At 40.0% G+C, this 24640-nt stretch overlaps 1 protein-coding gene across 1 annotated transcript in view; it reads right to left on the bottom strand.

The window, feature by feature from the left end:
• Positions 1-592: 592 nt before the first annotated feature.
• LOC148319432 (5-hydroxytryptamine receptor 4-like) overlaps positions 593-24640 on the bottom strand; it is a 29123-nt gene continuing 5075 nt past the window's right edge. Inside the window, exons 2-7 of the mRNA XM_088281713.1 lie at positions 19229-19310; positions 18578-18751; positions 17933-18133; positions 17692-17845; positions 14608-15272; positions 593-2367 (exon numbers count right to left, since the gene is read on the bottom strand). Of these exons, the coding sequence (XP_088137839.1) occupies positions 2274-2367; positions 14608-15272; positions 17692-17845; positions 17933-18133; positions 18578-18751; positions 19229-19251 (1311 nt within the window). The 5' untranslated portion in view covers positions 19252-19310 and the 3' untranslated portion in view covers positions 593-2273. The remainder of the gene's footprint in view (positions 2368-14607; positions 15273-17691; positions 17846-17932; positions 18134-18577; positions 18752-19228; positions 19311-24640) is intronic.

Here is a 24640-nt window from a genome sequence, read left to right as displayed (position 1 = left end):
GAGTGGAACCTCTGAGCTCCACATGAACGCATTTAAGTCAAGGAAATCCCTTGGACTTTATTCACAAAACAATCGAAATCCTACAGCAAATTGCTTTCCAAAGACACCTCTTTTCGAGGAAAACTGATTATGAGAAATATGCATTATAACAGGCAATGATTCATTTCTCTCTCTCTCTCTCTCCCTCTCTCTCTCACGAACATACACACACACACTCACGATCGTGGAGAGATCCACTTTAAGCAACGTAAGTGATGCTGGGACAGAAGCCAAATCTTGAAATCATTAATTTCTTTTGGCAGGAAGCAGCAGCGAGAACATTTGGAGAAGTTTGCCAAAATAACAAATTCCTCCTCTGATTGGTTAATTGTTCAGTGCCAATCTCTGATTGTTGATTCTAGTGTTTGCTTGTCAGGCTGCCTGATGAGACGCCTTTGTGTGGGAGCGCTAGCTTTTAAACCTTGTTAAAAAAAAGAAAAAAAAAACGTGTCTCAGGCCCACACACAACATATTGGTCCTCTGAAAACACATTTTGATTATTTGTGTTAATGTTGAGAGAGAAGCGGCGATTAAAACAGAGTGACTGATCTGCAATGATCTAGAAATAGTCCGTTTATTTTAACCTCCACCACGAAAAATAGACCTAGAAAAAAATGACACAATGCAGAAAGACATTTGTCTGCAGATTGGTGATTGTTTCGCTTCATATAGGGAAAGGAACATCATACAAGACAAAGAGAGGAAGATGAAAACATCTTACAAAGTCACAGAACAATGAGGCAATATTAAAATGATGCCCTTAGAAAGACATCAAAATGGCCTTCATATTCCTCAATCATAACAGTGATATTTTCCACGAACAAGTAAAAGAAAATGTAAACAAAAGTGAAAAGTCTGTGCAACTATCAGATTGAATCAACACTTTTCATCACTCCACCTTAAAGCTGGCTAATATCATTGTATCATTTAGCAACACGAGAAAGGGGTTGGCAGGAACAGCTTTCAGTATGGTGCAGTTTGACCGCAAACTAAAACCACAATAGTAAATATATTGTTACATTCATACCTCAATGACATTATCATGTTTGTAAAGTGAAATTCTTCTTTTTATTATTTTTTATTTGAAATGATCTCTTTACATTGTGTAGGTTTGCCTAATTTTGTGAAGAAATTATCTGCCCTCTAGTGGTCAGATTAAGACATTGCACGTCTTCAATGCCGTTCAGCGAATTACAGCAAGTCTACTTTGCGACGAAGTCATCACGGAATATGAGTGTGCGTAAAAATGATTCCTCGCAGGATAGTTAGTTCAAATTTGATATTTCATCTATTCATCCATAAATTACGTGTGTTATTGTACCACAAGTCACTTCCTGGTAATACATCAAATTCTGGCCTATAATACTCAGAAAATGGTAGAAAATGCATGGAAGAATAAATTAAATAAAATATACCTGCTTCCTTGACCGAATAAGAGAATGTAATGAATGAATGAAAGTGGCATTTGTGACTAGATAGAAAAGATTTTATGAAGGGAATTTTTGATGAAAATGTCAAAAATACAGTAATTAGTTTTTTTTTCTATTGCATGTGCCTCTGCATACATTTCAACACTTTTTTGATCTGAAAATGTCTGTTTAAGGTGAAATACTTTTTTGCAGCATATGATGCATTTCCTTTTGCTGGTGGTGAGCTTTCGTGATTTGTTGGGGATACTTCTGCATTCAAAAGAAACACAAAAAAAAACATTATCTTATCTACTCATAAATATCTTCAAAACATACTAATAAAAGCACTGGAAAATGACCTCTTGTCGTATATTGAACTTCCTTACTGAATAACATTAAAAGTGCAACTTTATCGCATTTATACTGAAACTAATCCAGGCCAATTCATGTTGTGCGATGATTTGCTGTAAAAAGTAACTAAAAAGAGGAAACGCATTCATACTTCCAACGAACAGCTTTGTTCCATCAACAGATGGTGAATGAAACAGAAGCTGAGCTTTATTTCAATTGGACCCGCAGTTGGCTCTAACTCTGAAAACGATGTAAAAAAAAAATGAAGCACCTTGCAGTCCTTACATCACATCCTATCGTCCAGATGTTGATTTAACAAGAGTTTCAAATATCCACCAGTGTGCGTGAGCTCATTAAATATCCAGGTTAAGACCACATCACTGACCAGTGTAGTAAAGTTAGATCAGTTAACAGCAGTTGTCGCCACAGAGGACACTCGGCACCATGACAGGCCTCCTGCTGGAGAAGTCGTCCTCAGAGAGGTCCAAGGGAGTCTTGGGACTCCTGCTCATTGGCCAGTATGGTTCTTTTGTTGTCACAGTAGCTTCGATTTGGCAAAAAGGACAATCTGAAGAAGACACACAAACAACATATTTTTTATTCATTAAAATTTTTAGAATACACTATATACTTTATTCCCGCTCCATGCCTCTAAAATACATACATATATATATATATATATATAATTTATTTATTTTTTTATTAACTCATTCACGACCAGCCTAGTAAAAAAAAAAGGATTTTGACGTATTTATCCGTCAATGGTATTGAATGAGTTAACATCCCGTTTTATTTAATAAATTTCCACCCTTCAATCCAGGTGATTACGAGATATTTCATTGGACTGACAAAATGCACACTGCCACAAACAAGGGGGCGTGGCCAGCCCTAGCGGAGAAAAGAAAAACAGAAATGTTCTTCAACTTGGGCTCCTCTTTTTTCCCCCCGCAGAGTGTTTTCTGTACAAGGAGTGTTTTCTGTCCAAACAAAGCCCCGTCTCTGTCCTCCTCTCAACAAGTGGAGACCGCCAGCAGTACAAGCTTTGGAGGATTTAGTGTCCGACAATACGACGCCCGGCTAGTTTTGTGTGCAAATTCATGGAAAAGGGAGCTTGATTACAGATAAACAAGGAATAAGTGTGAGGCCACAGAGCTCCTCAACACAATTGTCAACAAAATGTGGATTTTATGAAATAAGCATCAAACCTCATGCAGATGAGTCAAAGGCAATTTAGCACATGTCAGTTGCAGAATTTAGGTCTATTAAATATTCATTTATGAGCTCATTTGACAAGAACAGCGCTCATAAATAAAACATGGCAGTGACTGTACCCTGGTGGTGCCAAAATACTGGACAGACATCACATATTTAGAAAAAAATAGATAAACATTGAAACAGGGATGGGAATATTAGCATCAATATTAGGTTTGTGTGCTCACACATTCAAATAAATATTTTTATTTTTTGCTTTGTTGTGAGTTACTACCGTACAGACCAAAGTTCTGATTAAATTTGTGCCAGTTGAAACCAGCCCAATTAATCAATGTTTTTTCCAGTGTTTTGTTTTTGAATTGTTGTTGGTGTTGAAGACATTGCCAAATATGAATACTTATTAATAACTGAATAATAATATTCATCTATCATCCATCCATCCAACGAGCCATCCATTTTCTACCCATCTCTTCCATTCAAGGTGGCAGGGAGTTGGAGAACATCCCAGTCGACTTTGGGCCTAATTTAATGAAAGGTTTGCTTTGCCTAACTTTTTCACTCATTTGACATTTTCTTAACAGCCCCCAACAATTAATCATGACAATTAATTTCTTAAGTAAGGCAATTTTTGGGACTTCTTAATCATCCATCTGACTTAGACCCAGTCACAAGAAGGAGTCATGCAATGTCACTTATAATAAAAATCATTTTAACTTTGCATTTCCGTACATTTGGGGCATATCGGCGCGCTATTGACAATTGGTGCTGGCCTCTTCCACAGCATTTTTTCAGGTGTGCTGTCCCACGTTTTAAAGCCATTGTTACACTGGATGGTACATACCTGTACATCTAAATGTCAAGTACTCCGGGAAAGTTAAATCATACAAAATGGCAGTTATGTGGTTGCTGTCTGCATCCATCCATCCATCTGCAAATGAGCCTGGCAAGTGCTTTTAATTCTTTAGAACTATTTAGATTCATTTATGTGCATTACCTTCAAAAGTCATTCACATTTAACTCCACTTGTACACTTTGTTGCTTCTGACCGAAGGAAAAATTCAACAGTTTTCTCATCAGTTCATCAAATCTCATCAAATTCATTCAGGCTGAGTTGAGATCCGGGTCAGTGTCGTGAACATACATATGTGGTCTGATTCTTGGCTAAACTTGGCTAACATATTGTGCCTTTAAGGCCTCGGCAGATGTTTTGAGTATCAGACATATCAAATGAAAAGTAGTGCTTCACACATTTAATATACTGCATGAGTTTAATGCATTTAATATCGTATATCATTTTTGTTTGGTCTTCATACTGACGTGTCGTAGCACCAGTAAAGTATATAACATTCCCAAATCACATATGTTAAATCAAAACCAATAAAACAAGACCACATATAGTGACCGCTTAAACGCCATTTGGTCCCTTTTGCCCCCTACAGAGCTTTTTAACTAATCTGCTCTTTCACTGTTCTTCTGGGAAGAAAAAAAAAACTACATGAGAGTACGTTTACGTTTAGTGCAGGGACTTTTGTGCATTTTAAGGGCTGGCATTGGAGGTTTTTGTCAGGAAAAAAAAAGCTCCACTTGCTGTCAGGTTTAATAAAAATGAAAAGTTGAGGAACACAAATGTCACAAAGAACCACTGAATCGTTCTGTGGGAATGTTGAGAACAAGGACGGAAAATGTATTCATTCTGGCAAAGCTAGGATGTTAGCTAGCTCCTGTGCTAGCGACGGACGGACGGATGGACAGACAGGTATATACCAGACCATTATAGCAGGCGTGGGCAATCTACGGCCCGGGGGCCACATGCGGCCCGTTAAACGTTTTAAATCGGGCCCACCAAACTTGAAAATAATTAAATGAATAAAGCTTGTTAATGTTTTGTTTTCTAAATACTCTGGTGTGTCGAACATATATTTTGTTGTTGTTGTTGTAAAATTAAATGCATTTTTTTTTTCTGATGAGGTGAGGTTACCAAAACACTCCATCCATCTGCTCCTCTGTCAAATTTTAGAACCCACTGCGGCCCACCAATCAAAAAATTTGCCCCACCCCTGCATTATAGGTAGGCCGGCAGGTGGGTTGGTTGCTAGTTCGTAACATGTCATGAAGATAAAAGTACAAAATTAACAAGGCTTTCTTCACAGCAAGTTAGTATGTAGCGACAGCCCATTTTCAATTTTTTGTTTGAACTTTAACAAGCTTGTGTCCAGAGACTTGATACTGGCAGCGTTTTGTCCTTACAACAACACTGAGGGGAACACAAATTTGTCTCCCCAGTGGAAGTGCATGTGGATTGTTTTGATACATCTCAAATGCTGCAAGGCATTTGACTGAAAGCATGTGACATGAGAGAGATAAACACTGGATATATGAGACGTGTGTGTGTGCTTGTGTGTGTGTGTTCCTTTCATTTGCTTCTAATATCCTTCAAGGACATTAAATAATCAAATTTCACTCTTATCTCCTCGGCTTTTGGAGCTACAGAAGTGAGAAAGCTACAGCGCTGATGAAGATGTATGATAAGGCAAGTTTTCCCACCGGAACCTTTACGGGGGAAGTTTGAATCCCACCATTAGCTGAGTTGAATGGAAAAGTTCTACGTTGGGTAATTGCAAACTGTTGCACCGTTGTCTTCTTCACGATTCAAAATTGTTATTCACTGGGAGAATTCCTTGCAGAGGTCACAGCGCTCAACTTAAGTTGTCCAATAAGAAAGTAATAGCCTCAACTTTTCAGGTGCATCTACGACCAAAACGCCAGTTAGGAAAAGGTAGTACTTCTAAATTGTAATTGTTTTATTGATTCCATTACCATAGTAACGCAGAAGTAACAGTTCTATGTTGACCAATCAAGGGAAATGTGTGGTATAGGATTCCCCCCCCCCAAAAAAAAAAAAAATCAAATAAAGGCCACAGAGGAAACAAATCAGAATCCATGAATCCATTGTAGAGTAGTGCAACGATTACAATAATTAGTTATTGGACAAATCAAAGCTTAGAGCAAAATATAATTTATTATTATTATTATTATTTATTTTTTCAGAAGCAATAGAATTCTTATTTTCCTGTTTGCATTCACACGCAGGCACCAAAAATAGAACAGAGAAGAATTACTTGGACGTCTCTCAATGCAAGAAATATGTTGGACAGACCAACAGGGAGTTAAGTCTTCATCTTGGCTGCTTCATAGATGATAAACATCTGCAGATGCTTTCTACAGACAGTGTACGTACGATTGGCACCTAAACCAAAACCCGTAAAAACGTTTGACCCTAAGCAGCACAAAACACCCATTCCATTTCCGGACCACAACTTTAACATTTCTTTAGATAAGACGGGTTTTATTAAAACAAGTTACAAGAAGCTTCCAAAATATGCTTGCTTGATTTATTACTGAGCATTTATGTAGCGCAAAACCTAACATAAAAAAAATCAAGACAAAAACAAGTGTAATCTTTGTGATACCTCAGTAATATAAATCGCTGCCTTTTCGGACACATCTTTTGGACTCGCTGTGGTAGAAATAGGTCACTCTAATTAGAAATGGACCACTGGTCCGAGAAGCGGGGGGGGGGGTAATGGCTACTATAGCACGTGGCTGTGCAGATGTCTCCGATTTTCGCATTCAAATGCAAACAATCCCAGAGGGAAACGTAATCAAACGAGCAGTCATTGTAATGCAACTAGTACACGAAGTCCATCCATCCATTTTTTAGAGTGTTTAGCCTCTTTAGGGTCACGGGTGAGTCAGAGCCTGTCCCAGCAGACTCTGGATTGATCAACAGTCAATCGCAGTGCATCCAGTTGTATGTATCAGTCGCTTGTAAATCGGGTTAGGGCAAGAGACATCAGTTTATCCCATTCTCGTTTGCTGCTACTCTAAAAACGGAATATCCCAATTGTTGGACTAATACTCTAGTCGGTTCTTAAAAAAAAAAAAAAAAAAATTGTAATCTAACGGTGAAAAGAGATATTTCAATTTCGGTTGTATTCACACCTACCGAGGTCGCAAAAGTGACGGCATTAGCAAAAGAGCATGACAACCAGTGAACAAAACTCAATGTGTCCAAAGAGTGTCAACATGATAAAAAAAATATTCAAGTAATCCTTCTTAGCTTCATAATCTTAGTAAAATACCTGCAGGCCAAATGCTGTCAATAAAAAACAAACTAATAATAAAGCAAACACACTTGTGTGTGTGGGGGTGTGTGTGCGTGTGTGCGAACTACAAAGTGCATACTTACGCTAATGTCCTGCAGCCTCTTCAGAAACCTTTTCTGGGTTTCTAGGACACAAAGTCCCCCATGTGTCATATTAGCTTCTTTTCAAGCAAGAACTCTCAAAGTAGCTCAATCATTGCAATGCACAAAGATGGACAGATGCTTCATGGCTTGATATCTGAATTGAAAAATGGGAAATGATTCGTCTTTTTTATTCTCTTAGTGTAGTTGACCCTCCGAGTAAAAATATCTAATATTGTGTCAGAACAGCTATTCGAAAAATTCTAATTTTTGATTCTGAAAATAAACGATTGATTATTTAATCAACATTTGATTCATGTGGCCATTAAATTTGGTGGACGAAAGCCACTCAACAAGTCATGATGGCTTTACGCGTACAGAGACGAGCCCGAAATACTTTTTTTTTTTTTTTTTTTTTAATTATTTTGTAGTTTGGATTGACAAGAATTCAGGCACACGGACTTGTTGAAGTATTTATTTTGTGTTTAAAAGCAACAATGTGGCCATTTTGGAAGGTTTCCACAGAATTTTAGCATTTAGAGAAATTTACCATTTTGATATTTCTAATGAAAACTGACCGTCTTCAAAATCAATAAAGATTGAGATTGTTTATATTTAAAATTCTCCAATTATTGTGAATTTGGGGAAATATTTAGTTCCACAAACTACAAATCTCCACCACGAGTTACCCAGATCAAATAAACCAACATTTTGTGTCAGTTTGAACACGCACGGCTATGCTGGTTTGAAATTAGACTATTTTCCAACACTCTGAAAGGTTTTTTAAAGTATGTAGTGATTCACTTCAAACTAAGTGGCGATACCTGCAGCGAAACACTCCGCAAAGATGGTTGAGCTGCTGTGCAAACTCCAATAAAATACGATTTAAAACCATGTAGCACATACGACAATACAATTTTGAGAATGTCCACTACGACTCATTGTTACCCATTCGGTTGTCGAAAAGGTCATTGAACTTGTAATGTTTGAGTCACTTATTTGAAGGTATGGCATTTATTTAGCCAAATAGACAACACAATGTAAATGGGGCATGGTGCTCATAATTCGGTTTTGAACTAATTACAGTGCAAATACGTCGAGGCTCATTACTCGGCCAACTCCAGAATGCCGAGGGCAAAAAAAAAAAAAAAAAAAAACGGGCAACGAGGCCTCCTTGTGAACAAACAAGCAAACAGCGAGGACTTGGAACAGATGAATCGCTCTGTGTGCTGCTACTGAGGCGAGTAATAAAGGAAGTGTGACACCTACTAATCATATTTGGGATGACAAGTGACCCCGCTTGGCCTCTGCTGCATTTTTCATTTTCATCTACCGTAGACCAGTCCACTGTCATTCCTGTATGTTTAGGCCAACGAACTTTTTTTTTTTTTTTGAACCGGATAATTAAATTGAACAAGAATCTAGCCTGTGAATTTCATTCATGACATTTTATACCAAAAACATGTCTACAATCTTTAGTAAGAGCATCTCATATTATTTAAACCTATTTTGCGTGACAGGACACCCTTAGGATGAAATGTTAGCTTTATACTTAAACATAATTGATAAAATATGTGCATGGAAATCAAAAAGCCCGAAAACCAAACAATCAAGAGCTTGTTTCACAAACGGGGAAGAGCCAAAAATAAAATGTCGGCGGAAGATTGGTGAGCATTTCATATGTCATGATTGGCCAGCCCAATCAAACTTGATTGAATTTTAAATTCATTTTTAAAATGCATTAGAGTGATTATAATCACATGCTTGCACCCACTTAGAAAAATTAACGTACACACTTCTGTATATTTTGTGTTGCGCACCACACACACACACACACACACACACAACACGATCACATTCGTGCAGGCATTTTGAAACAATTGGGTCAAGTTTGAGTTGTTTTGTACAAAACAACCCGTGACAGATCGATCACTTTTCGACCCACATTGAGTCAATTTTTATCCAAATGTTTTTAGAGTGAATATTTGAAATAGTTTGGTTTCTGGGACTTGGCTGGGACACGTTTAAAACGGGGGAGTCAAAAGTAACCCAAATTCGGTGAAATAGCTAACCCAGCTGTGTCTCAAAAGGGACCAAGACAAAGCTGGGTTATTTATACCCAATGCATTTGGTGGAGGATTTGACCCACGACTCAGTTTCAACATGGGCTAAAAACTATCAACACATTACCAAACCACCAAGAAATAGATCAACAGGTTCCCAGCATCGCTATGATTAAAATAATTAGTCAAAATAATTAACTCAACCTTGAGTAAATGTAACCCAACTCTGCTCAAAATCCACAACGACTGGTTTAGGCAAGCAATCCGAATGAAGGCAAATACCATAAAAAATGTTTCTGTGGCTGCTTTTCTATGACCATGAAAGGCAGGATTAGACCTAAATATTTTAAAAGGCATTAAAGCACACAATACCCGAGTCAAATTCATGTTTGGCATACGGAGAGGCAACTGAAGCACAAACACAATATTTAGCTAACGTCAAAACAAATCCAACAAGAATCATTTTTCCGTTGCTTTATGAATTTTGTGAAAATAATAAACAGAACGGCAAAAATAAAATGTACCGCATAATCCCGATTTCATCCCCAAATGTAACAGGAGTTCCAAGGAGTACACCAGACCTGATGAGTCCATTATTTGTCTTGCCTGAAATATGAAATGGAAGATTTGCCTGCAGCAACAACAAGATCACCGCTTACTGCAAACACTGAATGAAATCCTCTAAAGCACAATCCTATCAACTTTTATTATTTTTATTATTAATGGAGCTTTTTCATTACCCGGTTTTCATCCAATAATCATCATTTAGGCGTGGAGGATACAACATTTCGGGACCCGCGGGATTCAGTAAAACAAGAACAACACGTACACACACACACACACACGTTGGCACACGCACTTGTACACCGGCACGTCCACAAGCTTTCGCAGACATATTTGGGACTGTAGGAAGATTGCTGGTCATTAACTTCATGCATTATACTTTGTAACAGTCTCAGGTCAATAAATTGTTTCATTACCCTTTACCGTGACAACAGAATTACAACTATGCCAGAGGACTTTACAGCCTCAGAGAGGCGTGTGTTCACAATAAAGCAAGGCACTTTTATTCTTCATCGCCATATTGTCCGAAGCAGCCAGGTCAGAAACACATGTAACACTTTCATGCCCACACTCCCAAAAAATAAATAAATAAAAATAATAGTTTCTTTAAAAAAAAGCTAAAACAAAAACTAACAAAAAGGTTTGGAGGGAAAATGCATTAGAGTCAACATATACACTTACAATATTATACTTTTGGACTATATATATATATATATATATATATATATATATATATATATATATATATATATATATATATATATTATACAAAAAAATGTAAAAAAAAGTCCCATGACAGTCTAAAGTGAATTTTTACGAGCTTGATTAAAAACGAAACGATGGTTTCTAGTTCAACCCTGTTCACTTCTCAGTGATTGACAGCAAATTTCACTCCCCCCAAACCTAATAAAAAGCAAATGTTTCACTTCAATAAGCCAAAGGTTTTGATCTCACGTGACCGATGGACGTCCGCCATTTTATCGCGAGCAAAGTTAAAACGTTCATTGCTCAAGGGTGAGAAGTTGAAATAAGTTTGCTGTGAATAAATGTGTGGTACAAAAAAAAGGAATGGAAGAAAGTCCGACTTTGACGTGCTACGAAATCAAAATTCAAGATCTTAATTCAAAACCATGAATAGACATTGAAATTAACTTCTACATTTGGTTTTAACAAATTTAAGTGATTTTTCAAAGTTGGTCCAAACTATCATTTGTTTCATGGTAGGCACAATATTCAGTATCTTGTTACTGCATGAATGCCAAACACCAAATCCAAAAACAGCACATATGATTTACACTATGTGACTTATTTTGTCTCCATTTGTATCGACATGAAACATCGTGCGTTGAAGTCATTTTTTATCATTTCTTTTTCCGCTCATCCCTCTTGCGTTCTTAATGAGATTATCTGCGAGAGACGAGCAGGGTAGCGGCCTCTGTAATTCCAGCCGCTCTCCGAACGATGGGAAAGTGCGATAGCGCAAACCCTCTGAGCCCCAGTCAGGAGCCTGGCAAGAGATGTGATGCAACGAGCAGCGTTTCAACAGGCTGAAATCAAGTTGGGATTTATTTTAGCGCTGCGTGTTGTTTTCGGGAGTGTATCTCTCGGGCCATCAGTCAGCTGAGGCGAAAGTCCTGAGGCTGCGTTCACACAGGCTGTATCTTAGATCCAATTAATCATGAGACCTGAGAGGGACGACTAAGTTCATTTTGAACATATTGAGACTGCTCAGCTCAGTTTTATTTGGTGGGAAATGTTGATCCTATTGGGAGCGGAAATCGGAACTTCTATAGACTAGACCCACATTCCAAAAACATAGGTAGAACAACATAGGTTGATTGAGGGGTCCCGCACCCCCGCAACCCTTATGAGGAAAAGCGGTTCAGATAATGGATATATGGAATAAACTAGACTTGACCTTAGACCAGCTCAGAGCAGGTCTAAGTTGTGGCGCAATTGGTTTAATGCAATTTTAGTGATTCTAATCAGGAAAGGCAGACAGATTATGAGCATGCCGGTCAAGAAAATAGAGCCCTAGATCTCTATATGTTTTGGAATGAGTGTGCTACATAGAGAAAATGGAGAAAAATTGCAAACTTAAATACGTGACCTCAAAACCAGTGAAGGTAGATTTGTTGTTCTACAGTAGCAGAAATATTTGAAAATCAAGTTGATGTTTTTCCATAATTACAACATTGCAAAAAAACAAGGAAATCCAAACTACATGTTTTTTTTTTGTTCTCGCATCCTGACTAATTATAGGCGCAACATTTTCAGAATATTTCAACAGAAGGATGACGAAGCGAGAGTGAGGGGGTGAGATTTACAGTGGATGAGCTACAGGATTTTGCTTTCAATCAAACAACAATAAATTGTACATGTCTCATAATAAATCACTGAGTGCAACGTTTACACTAGAGCGGCCTGCGCGCTTCACCCAAGCGACTGCGCTCCACAAAACACGAAAGGTTAACCGCTTCTTCATCACACACTTAGTTTACCATGACGCAACTCTTGAGAAATGGCATAGAAACGGTCAAGTACACGTGTGCGGTAAAGTCATTTTGGATGCATGTCTTATCGGGATTTTTTTTTTGGGGGGGGTTGATTGTGAGATGTCATCGAATGTGAGTCATCATAACACCCGGGCTGTTAGTGCAATTGCGTCCCGACTCATCAGTTCAGGATTATGAGTCCATGAATTAACTCTACTGATTATAATCCCTCCCCAAAGCACAGAGAGCAGCAGACCACACGTGCAAGCGTAAAAGCAGAGATGTCAAACGTGAAGGGGGGTACAAACACTGCGGGGGGGGGGGGGCATTTGAGGGGAGAGTGGGTGCCTTGCTCAAGGGCAGCAAGACGTTTCAAATTGCATACTGTTGTTTTTAGCAACAGTGTCAATCTTTCTACTTTAGGATGAGCGTTTGAATCAACATGGTTAAAAATAGCAACACCTGTTATGTCATAATTTATTAGATTTATTTTTTTACTTGCAACATTTTGAGGGCAAATGGCAGTGTTTTGTCTCTTTTATTGCAATGAGATCTGTTTCCAATCTGAATTGGATGTCATTGTGAGGCTCAAGTTAAATTCAGGATGTAAGCCAATGAAAGAGATTTAGCGTCACAGGAAGACTTTGACACACTGAATTGTAGTTTGTTAGGTTTCCAAGCAGAAATGTGACACACACAGGATAAGCCGCTTTAGGGTTTTTTTTTTTTTTTGGGGGGGGGGGGGGGTCAAACTTCCAATTACCTTTTTATAGTGCACCTATCATTCTTGTTTAACCTGTGCTTTTATTGTGGAGGTCGGCCGCGCCAGTTCACAGTTTTTTTTGGATCTCATGACGGATGACGCTAATAGAATCTCAGAGATGACACACAGACGCAAGTGCAGATTTACTACTTTCTACGAAGATGTTAAATGTGAATTTCATTAATCTGTACTTATGTTAGAGTAAGATAAACTTTTCCTCATTTGGTGACTTAGTCGGACGTGTCAGTAATGATGTGCGACGCAGCCTAAAAAGGCAGTATGTGATATAACACGCACCCCATTTTAATGAGGCTGTGATTTGTGGGTTAACGACGACATCCCTAACGAAGCCCGAGTCAAATCTTCAAATATTGTTATCTACCATCATACATGTTTGGTATGAGCGTATTTCTTATCGAGGAATGTGCAAGTGTGCATGCAATTGCTTTTGTCTTTCTTATCCACGACGGTCGAGCGGCTGTGTTCAAGTTAAACAATCCAGACGCGAGCGGCTCGCCTCCTCCATCATCCTCTCCACTTGAAGGAGGGAACGCAAACACAGCTGTCAACTGAGTCATCGCCACTAACATTCACAAAAACCCGGTGCTGAAAAAGAGCAGTGTTTATGGTCATTATTCTGATGAAAAATGTAATCTTATCCTCTCCCAAAATGTGTGAATTATTGAAATGCATGTAAATGATTAATCATAATAGAAAGTGCTTTTGTAATTATTATGAAGGTATATGATTTGGGGAAAAAGGGAGAATAGCATCTCTATTGTTGCCATGGCAACACACAAAAGTGGACCAGACAGGACAGCTGTCATACTATGTTAGCATGAGCAACAACGCTGCTGCTGCAGTTCAGATTTGTATGCAGTGTTTGTATTTAGCTTCACATTGAAATGATCAATGTTTATTTCAAGACATTATGTTATAAACAAGACATTTTGTTAGTGTTTAGCACATACTGTATCGTCATGTTTTGGCATTTTTAGTGTCCCACTATGTCTTTGTAGGCCCACTGCATCAACCGCAAGCTCACTCGTTTTGTAATAGTCATATAAGTAATAATCGTCTCTGGAAATCAGAGGTTTTGGTGACAATTGTATTCTGCTGCAGAGCAGTTACTGCACACACGCACGCACACACACTGAGTGACATTACAAGAAAATAGCGTTGCCCCAACGATTGACATGTTGCCCATCCAATGACTGTGTGAGCAGCGATTGATATAGATAATATAATTGAGTTGAATGGTGTATAGAACCAATTGAAGCAGACATGGCTCCAGGAGTTTTGCTCTCCCTAGACTTAAAGAACCTATAGGGGGAGCTGAAAAAATAATTTAGAAAAATGCTGAAGGGGATTAACTCGGGCTGCACAGTTTTCAAATGGGTCACCATTACTTGATAATACATGTGCCTTTCATTTTCAAAAGAGAAACACAAATTAGTGTCGTTACCTCAGTGCCATAGATGTCCCATTGACGGATGTTGGCGAGCACACTCTGGTAGGTCCGTAGGTGAAGCTCCCCTGCCGTACAAAGCGTTCATCCCCGCAACAAAGAATTACTAGAAAGGCCCTCCGAAAAGCTCGGTTCAGGAAGGCGTACAGGAAAGGATTAAGGCCGGAGTTGATGTAGCCAAGCCACAGCCATGCTGTCCATAACTGCCAGGGTACGGAGTAGTGAATGAAGGGGTCCACCACATTGGTGATGAAGAACGGTGCCCAGCACAGGCAAAAGCAGCCCATAATGACCGCTAGCGTCTTTGCCGCTTTTGTCTCAACGCGCATGCGGCTGTTGGCTACGGGAGCCGGCTCTGGTAAGAAGCCTCCCACGGCTGTCCTGAGGTGGTAGAGGTCCGACGGATCCGAGCACGTGGATGACCTGGCTGTGACGATTTGGGCCTCCGTCCCGGCGGCCGGAGCTGAGCCGGCGCGGTGAAGGGTCTCGATCTGCCGCACGTGGCTCATGGCGGTCACGTAGATGCGTTGGTAGGCCAGGACCATGAGGGCCAGCGGCACGTAGAAGGCCACCGTGGAGCAGATGAGAGCGTAAGGCCGATTGACCAGAAACACGCAGCTCGTCTCATTGGAGCCACCTGGTGAGGTCCGCCTCTCTTCTATCTGGAAGAAAGGTGAAAGTAACATGCAAGACAAGCAAGGGCGCCAATCTGCAATTTAACTTTTAGAAACGATAGTGGTATCACCATGTATGTACATTAATCAGTTGTGGGCCATGAGCTACACTGCTTCAAGTGTGTGGATGAGGATGTTAAAATTTTTTGGACCAATCAGATTTGATCGCTTCTATGTCAATCTAGGGTTAGGGTCACGGCAACCATGCCGCATCTGCAGTGATCTGCACATTAAGGACTGTTGCTTCGTAGAAAGGGCGGCTGAGTCGGGTGGCAAATATAAATAAATTTTTGGATCAGTGCATGTGTACCAAATTGTCAGATTGGTCTTTCTGACGCAGTGACGGTGTGTCCTTGGAGATGCACCAGCAGTGATAATTCTGTGGTAGAAAATCAATCTTAACTTATGCCCGCTCAGACCACATCTAAATACTAGCGACAGCTGGTCTAAAGCGATTTTGGTTAATTTAATCAAGGCACAGGCAGACAGATTCTGAGCTTCGCAAACGTGTGGCGGGTGTCATCGCGTTTTATTCCTAGACCCTGTGACACATTGTTTTTTTTTTTGTTTTTTTTTTTTAAATCATCCCACTTGATGGCGCAGATGTGCTTCCACCATGTCGCTAATCAAGTACGCCACATGTAAAGGGAATGAAAGGGGCCACATAGATTGGCCATGACTGAAACCGTCTGTGACCACTCCCACAGTGGCACAGCCCTCCCTCTCGCTGATCCGGTAAAATTTCAAAATTAAGTGTGACCAGGTCTGCACGCTGAGATACGCCCGGCGCCGCGCCGAGTTTACGAAAAAAGAGCCCTAAAAAAAGCGTTTCTGGTGAGTATAATTTTACATTTATCATGTTTCGGCACATTTTTTAGATCACGATGCGGCAATGTTATATTTTGTTATATTGCATTTTTGTACAGTATTGATTATTGGTTGTGTCCCCGCTGAAGGCCTGGCTAATGTGTGCATGGCCCAACACTGTCTACTATCCATCCATTTTCTATTACTATAAAGCGTATCCCATTTTAGGGCAGCCGGGAGGTGAAGCTTAGGTACTGAACTCATGCAGCAAGCACGGAAGAGAGGAGAGGGAATCACTAAAGCATTATATGAATGAAAGATGAAGGTAATAAACAGCTTAGCATTTTCTCTTGAATACACATTTGGGACAATAAAACGAGTTCAGTGTGAGGAGCAAGCGAGGCAAGTGAGGCCACGCGGCATACAAGAAATTAAACTTCTATTGATGAATAAACGCAGTCAGGTCAAGTCAAGCTTTCATATTTGCTCATCTATCCATCGAATCGATGGATAGATTCCTTTCACTTCTATGTGTTCCTATTTGCTGAGATGGAAAGTGTCCAACTTGGAATATTTCCAAAATCCCCCCTTGCTGAACTGCCCATCGGATGTTTCCGGGATGTTTGCAGAAATTAACTCGAAATTTTCCGCCCTTTTGAAACGCCGCGTCTTCAACCCAAAAAGGATTGTTATGATCTTTTCTGCGTGGACGTTGGCTCACAGAGGTACACTATGTCCTCAGAAAGCAAAGGTGAAACGTCTGCACATCTTTTACATTCTGCAGGTGCGCTCAAGCCAAAAAGTGAATTTTGCCACCCATAAATCTCAGCGTGTGGTGAGGTACTGTGGGGCTTTGGTTCTGATGGATTATTAAATCAGACCTCTCCACGGCATGCAACTTTGCAATTTGGCGGTGGTAGATACCTGGCATTTTCCCTTCACACGATAGCATGTTGCAAACCGTTTGTACTTTTTAGCAGTAGTCCCGATGATGTGAGTCTTCTTTTTGAACAACGGTAGTATATTTCCCTCCACTTGGAACAAACGAAATTATAGATTCTAACACCGTTCATTGTATATTTGACCTAATTCTCCACGCTGTTCCTGACACATATGTCGTTTGGGAGCAGCCTGTGGCTTCGGGAAAAAGCAAAGAGATGTGTATTTCATTAAACGAGGCTGAATGAATAAGTCTATCTCTGCCCTCCCCCCCTGGGATTTGTGCAACTCATTTCAAGGTAGCTCTGAAATAACCTGGCCACAAAACACAGGCGGACCAGCGGAAAATGTCTGCTCAAGTGCTGTCATTGCTCGCAGCCAGTGAGCCTCCGCTGAGGACAAAATTGTTTTGTGATCACTGCATTACCGTGTCATTGTTGGAGGGATTGAAAATGTTATTAGAAACACACCATATGAGGCTGTGGAGCTTTATGTTCCGTTTGCCCTCTCCGAAAGAACATCTTCCTCTTTAAGGAGGATATACTGACTCTTCGCCACTATATATTTAGTTGACCTTGGATTGGGATGATTTTTCTTTCTCTCTCTGAGTTGATTACCTCGTCCACCGCACCACAACCTTGCCCAGTGAGTGAGGACTTACTATATCCTCGATGCCAATGGAGTTCCAGCTTTGCATGATAGGCAGGAAGGAAATGAATGTGGGGATGAGCCAGCAGCCACTGAGCATCACCGCCACTCGCAGAGGGGTCATCTTGTGTCGGTACACAAGAGGCTGGCAGCAGATAGCGTAATACCTGAAATGCGCACACGGCAAATGTCAGCTGACCCATTGTCAATTAGTTGACACACGACAACACAAGCACGTGTAAAGAAACACGGACCTGTCCAGTGCAATGCAGCACAGATGCAAGATGGATGCGGTGGTCAAGAGGACGTCCAGCGACGTCCGCACAAGACAGAAAATCTCGCCGTATTTCCACACGCCGGTGGTCAGCTCGATGGCTGCGAAGGGCATCACCACCAGCGCCACCAACAAGTCAGCAAAGGCCAGCGACACGATAAAGTAGTTGGTCTTTTTCTTCCTGAGAAGTGACAAGAAAAAGAAAAATGAAAGGGGTTCGGTGTATTTGGAGAGTTATTAGAGCTTGCTTTGCGCACACATTTACTCGGAAACATTTTTTTAAAAAATGTGAGGGATGCCACACACACACTAGAAATGGCATGCCGTGTACCTAACGTGTGATACACGGCACACCACCTACTGTATATATCTCTATTGAAAACCACAAGACTCCTAACAACAACCAACAAGGTCCAATCAGCTGCTAGCATTTTTTTTTTTCAGATAAAAAAAACAAAACACCAAGTTTGCAACATGTTCTTCAACTTGTTCCTTGACTAAGTGTATTATTTACACAAAGTGATCAAGTGCAAACAGGATTATTTGTATTATATTAGAAGTTTCTGGAAACAGTCGACTGGTCCAACATTTCCGTCCAGGTTCCGACATATTTTGAAAGTCTCACCGCAGATGTCGGTCCTTGCAGAGCGCCACCATGACCAGCAGGTTGCCAAACACCGTCATGATGATTATGATGGACAGTGCAATGGTGAGCAAGATGCTCTCCAATGACCTCAGGAATTCTTGCTGTTCTTGTTCCGGTTGTTGATGGTCCGTATTTGTCACACCGTCCTTCAAACTGACAAAAACAAAATCCACCAAAGGTGAGTTTGCACTTTGAATTTCAACATACAAGAGTATAAAGTATTACGTTTTTTTTTTTTTAAGCGAATGGGAGCAGAGGTTTGACTTGCAGGGGCAGAGCCCACATTGTGAAATAGAAATGAGCCAGTAAATGGGGCAATAAAAAATATTTTCACTCTTGGAGGCAGCACTTCATGCATTACGGTGTTAGGGGGAAGAAGAATATGGACAAATCAACAATCACAAATAATTCCCTGCCACTCATTGACAATGCAATCAAGTGTGTGCCGCTTATCACAGCTGTGCATCCATCAAAAGACAATGCAGCTCTGCTTACCTTTTGGCTTTGGCAAAATAGTACTTGTGAGGGATGTGAATACATCAGCATTACAGGGCCGCTCCCAAAACAATTTTAAAAACATCTCATTTCCAGAATGTTAGTTGTTTTGTTTTATTTTGATTCGGCACTTACAGTGGAGGTGGCGCTGTGGCCATCACGGGTCATCTGCCTTGACGTCAACCGAGGACGGTCCTCTTCACCCCATGCTCTTGACCTATCAAAACAAACTCCACACAGTAAGGCCGAAGCCGGAATCAAACCCCGCACCTCTGCACTGTGAGGCCACTGTGCCGCCCAGTGTGTGCCATGTATGATGCATTTAATTTTGCTGCTACAACCACAAATCCATCTGCGTGTTTGGTCGTCTTTGCCAAGCAATGCTCATAACCGTTTTGTTTTTTTTTTCATATTTAGGTGACATGAGAGGTTACAGCCCAATGAAATGAATAAGGTGTTCCTGGTTAACCTCATAAAGAAGAGTGGTGGTGAACATAATTTTACACACAGTAACTTGAAGTACAGTATACTTATACACTCGCTATCCATAAAAAGGATCCACTGAAAGGGGATGTTCCAAATTTCCAGTAAACAAATTGCAAATTTTGCTGATATTTACTGGCGATAAAGAGTATATACATATATTTCAAATAAAACCAAAACAGAGAATAATTATACAGTAAATTCAAATTATTAATTAGCAGACATCACTTCAGACAGATTCATCTCAACATTTTTTTATGTGTGTGAAATTATATTTCAAATAAAGAATGTCATAAGGATTTTATCGCGTGACCTTCACCCAATCCACAACATTGCACACAATAATCCCGTTTCAGTCTACTAAACCAACAGACAAGTTTCGTGTCAGTGTTTCCTCTTCGGTTGCCATGATGTCTTCTGTTGACAAAATAGGTTACGCTGCTGGGAGAGAATGAGGAAGTACTAAAATGTGAACTGCTTGGAATCACAGAGCAGACACTCACAGTCAAAAGTAGAAGATAATCAGATCATGCAAATTACACACGCTTAAAGGGGAAGTCAACCCCCAAAAATTATTTTCAAGAATATGTTCTATGCTGGCCATCTAGTCAAAACATGGCATTCTGATGAATACCGCGTTTGCCAAATATGAGTTAAGCAGGAAAATTCACCCATTTTTAGCCACTTTTGTCACTCGACTGAAAGTGACATCGCAGTCGCTCAGGTGACGACCGATCATGGTACAGCTTCAGAAAACAGGTGAGCCATGATTTGGGTCACAAATCCTTGCGCTAAGTTTTGACACTGTGACCCATTTTTAAAACTTGAGTAACAGCAGAGGGTTTGTTCATCTGCCTTATCGGCTTTAAGCGCCTATTATGACTTCATCTGTGTCTATATTTTATGATCCCTATGTGCTGTTATCACGCTGAAGTGTCAACAAAATGCCCTCAAAGTGACAGACGGTGATCCTGTCAGTACCAACTTCCTGCAGATAGACATTTACACACTCTTTGTATCACCATCACTACGACGTGTTCCACTCTAAGGCTTTAAACTCTCATTATTCACTCTGTCCATCTTTATCTTGCGGTAAACACCATCACAATCTTTCTTGATTTGACTGTTCATAAACGTTGTGGAATATGACGGCTCAATTTTTTAGGGTTCGAACAATTCTAAACGTACCCAACGTGAAACTAACGATGACCTTCAAATCAAGGTACGCACCAAACCGATTATTTTAGGACAAGTGGTGTCACTCTTTTCTGTCTTCCTTTTTATCAGAAATGATTGGACTCCTTTCGCCAGCCATTGTATCATCGCCTTCTAATTACACATGCATCAGGCGTTCAAGAAGAAACATGTCAGAAAATGTGCGCTCGCTAGAGGATGACGAGAAGAAGAAAGTGAGATTTCTCGTGGGATGTTCAGAGAGGGAGGTGTCTTTTCACAGCTCGCCATTTCTGTGTTATGTGTGACTGACACAAAACTGGGGTGAGGAAAGGAGGGCGAGAAAGAACCAAGGCATTATTTCTACCCATATTGGACTGGATGGCGCTACATTTATTTCCTGAAAACTTCACCTTTGATTAATGGTGATGTTTTTTCAACCATTGCATTATTCAGGGCAAAATTGAACCCCTGTCGATGCGACAAATTACAATTAGTCACGATGCAGCTGCAGGTTCAGTGGAATCAACACTAAAAAAGCAGCATGTTCGTTCTGTAGACTGCCACTGTGAGTACATACCTTCATTTTGATATTGACAGAAAATACACCACTTGAGAAAAAAAAAAAAACGAGAAGAGCTCTCATATACGTTCTGTGAGGCCATGAAATAGAAATCCCTTTATTGTCATTGTACTCAAGTGTGCAACGAGAAAAAAAGTAATCAGTTTTCACATTGATGAAAATGTGGAAATTAAAAATTGAGTGGTGCCATTGCAACTGTATAATTGCACTGTGCTGCATGAAATTTCCTTTCTTTCCAACCGTATGCTTCAAATGTTTGCGTGAGAAGACGCTTGTGGCTACAATTCCATTTGATTCCTATCAAGACAAAGCTATGCAAGCACGAGCAGTTGAGGATTTTTTTTTTTTTTTTTTGCCTGGCACATGACACATAAATGGTGTGGACAACATCCCGTGACTTTTGAAGTACAAATAGTACAGCTAATGTCCGCTAAAAGGTCAACGTTTGTATTTTTAAACTTTTTTTTTTTTTTGGCCCAGCAAACTTGCCCAATATACCAACATTAGCTCTGAAAGCCAGTTGACAATATGTCAACTACGGAAAACGATACATTTGCAACATACACCGCAATTGTCTCACAGCTCATATCGCAACGTGTGAAAATCTGACCAGCGCGTTTGTACTCACGCTTTTGCTGATGCGAATGTGGAGGATATTCTGATCCCCGTTGCCAAGGAGACTGTGTGCTGTCATGCTCAACATTATATTCCTCGGTAATCTTAAATGTTTGTGAGGAAGACGGACTCACAAAATATTGCTTGCACAGATGATGCAAATGGAAGTTGCACTTTAATGCATGCGAAACCGTGCGGTTGTGTTGTTGTAGCATGGGAAGATTTTTTACCTTGAGGCCCAACTTTTCCCGCACCAAAGTAGCCCAGGGCCCATTTAAATATTTAAAACTAACTTGATTTATTACGCTAATTATCATCCCTGAAGAGGAAATTCAACTTGGACTCTACTGTACATTTGTGTTGGAGGGTTCTAAATTGTCCGTATATAGAGAATGAAAGGGGCAAACAAACAGTGTTGTGCCTGTTGAGTTAGTGGGAGTCAAGATTTTATAGAAAATCAACTAAATAACTAAAATTGAAAGAAATGTTTTGTTTACGAAATTAAAATGAAAACAAAAAAGCAGGATGACCTCAGGAATTCTTGCTGCTATTGTTCCGGTTGTCGATGTTCCGTTTTTGTCACACCGTCCTTCAAACTGACCAAAACAAAATCCACCAAAGGTGAGTTTGCACTTTGAATTTTAAAATACGTGACTATAAAGTATTACAGCTAACATTTTTTTTTTTTTTAAACCGGACGGGAGCATAGCTTTGACTTGCAGGGGCAGAGCCATGAAATTAAATGAAAACAACAAAGCTTCTTTTAATAAAAAAAAAAATGAACATGAACGTATACTATAGCTTATATATCTATATATATATAACTTTATAAAGTTTACTAAAAATAACCGAGAAAATGTCCTTTTCTTTTGTCGTTAATCATAGTTAATCATTTTAATCGTAATTATTTTTGTATTGCGGAGAAGAAAGGCAATTAATCATTTGACAATTGGAATTTACTTTACGTCAGCGCTCTGCCAAATTCCCAAGCACGTTAAACTCGACTTGTAGACTGGCACAGAAATCAAGATGCAACACGTTTTGCGGCGAGCGCACTACGAAAATAGAGCCCTGGATCTGTGTTAACACAATAACAAAACATGGTTTGTTTGGAATAACATTGATTACTGGGGGAAAGAAACCCCCAGACAGTAACGTCCAATCCTCAGTGGACAACTGGCCCATATTGGCCCAGGACAGATATTACATTCCATGGCAGTGGAATATCTGCAGGGAATATATTCATTATCGGACACAAAGGTCCACGGCTGGCTGGAAAAATAGATTTAAAATCAAAAACACAGCACACGGGCTGAGAGTGGAGGGTGCAGGAGGGTCGTGTGTGTGTGCGAGCCCACATAAGCTCTGTAGATGCGCCGTGTGATGCGCGAACAGGACAGTTAATGCGCGTGAAACAAGCAGCTGAATAAGCAGGCAGCATTTGGAGACACTTTAGCCTGCCTAAAGACCATATTTGGCAGCTGTCATATAGAAAGATATTAGTGATTCCCCAACCCCCCTCCCCACCGACACCCACCCCTCCATGCCCAGTGAGGCTGTACAACGGATTGCGTTCTCCGGAGGGACGGGATTTTCTGAAGCGCAATTCAGTGAATGTTCCCTGGGTTATAAATCTCTAAGCTAATCTTGGCATCTGCTAAAATTAAACCAGTCAAAATGTGATCCATTAATTACGGTTTTGTTCCTCTCAGTCTGATAGTGTTGCTGTGCTGATTTTAGACAGCCGGGAAGCCCGCGGATCAGCCAGTGACACAGGTGGAATACACCCACACTGGCCACAATTTTAGATTCTATAGATAATGATCAAATTTATTACTGGCGAAAAGTATCAGTCAGAATGCAACTTACTACTCAAAGCTCAAATTGCAAGCAGATGACATTCCAAAGAGAGTGATTCATTGAATTAAACTACTTAATCTTCATGAATTCTATTATTATGCACAGTGAAAACACTATTTTTGATAAAGTAAAAATGTGAGCAAATGTCTGGGTGTTAAGTGATTTCCTGGGCAAATGGATTTGTTTGACTACTTCTTTATCAATGCAATCCATTTTGTCTACTGACTGGGTAGGGAAGAGTAGTGAAAAAAAATGCATAATTTTTCCCACTTTGTGTTTCAGGCAGAAAAAAAAGTGGCATCTGAAAGATTGTCTGCGCTTTTCCCCCCATTTGCTCAAAATTGCCTGGCACACTTTGATCTCTAAAATGCATAAATTTTGGGCCTTTTGGGATTGAGAATTATATTCGATTTTGAGATATTCAAATATCAGACACACAGATATTTAGAGTTAATAGCGTAGACAAAAACACCACTTGAGCAACGCCCATGTGCCAAATGGCAGAGATTGTGTTCATTTTAAGCAATTATACTGAAATTTGGAGTTCAAATTTCAATTCTGCAAAACTGTTGTAAGAAACTTTATCACTTACACTTGATGGGCGTACAATAATTCCAATGCGGGCAAACGTTCCCACGCTAAAATGATCAGTCATGGCTTTTTCAAGACATGAGATCATTTGTTGCTGTTCAGCAAGCACATTCTGGCTTGATATTTTTAACTTCTTAACAATGTCTGAAAACAAAAATCACATTTGCACTGTTGATTTGTGCTTACAAACTTCAACGAAAAATCCCGATGACAAATGAAGAATAACAGTAACGCGTTGTAAA

This window comes from Idiotropiscis lumnitzeri, chromosome 18 (genome assembly GCF_059441095.1).
Source record: "Idiotropiscis lumnitzeri isolate Australia: NSW breed Sydney's pygmy pipehorse chromosome 18, RoL_Ilum_1.0, whole genome shotgun sequence".
NCBI classification, from domain to species: Eukaryota; Metazoa; Chordata; class Actinopteri; order Syngnathiformes; family Syngnathidae; genus Idiotropiscis; species Idiotropiscis lumnitzeri.
Note: the sequence above shows the minus strand (reverse complement) of the source record. Positions and strands in the feature narration are given on the sequence as shown.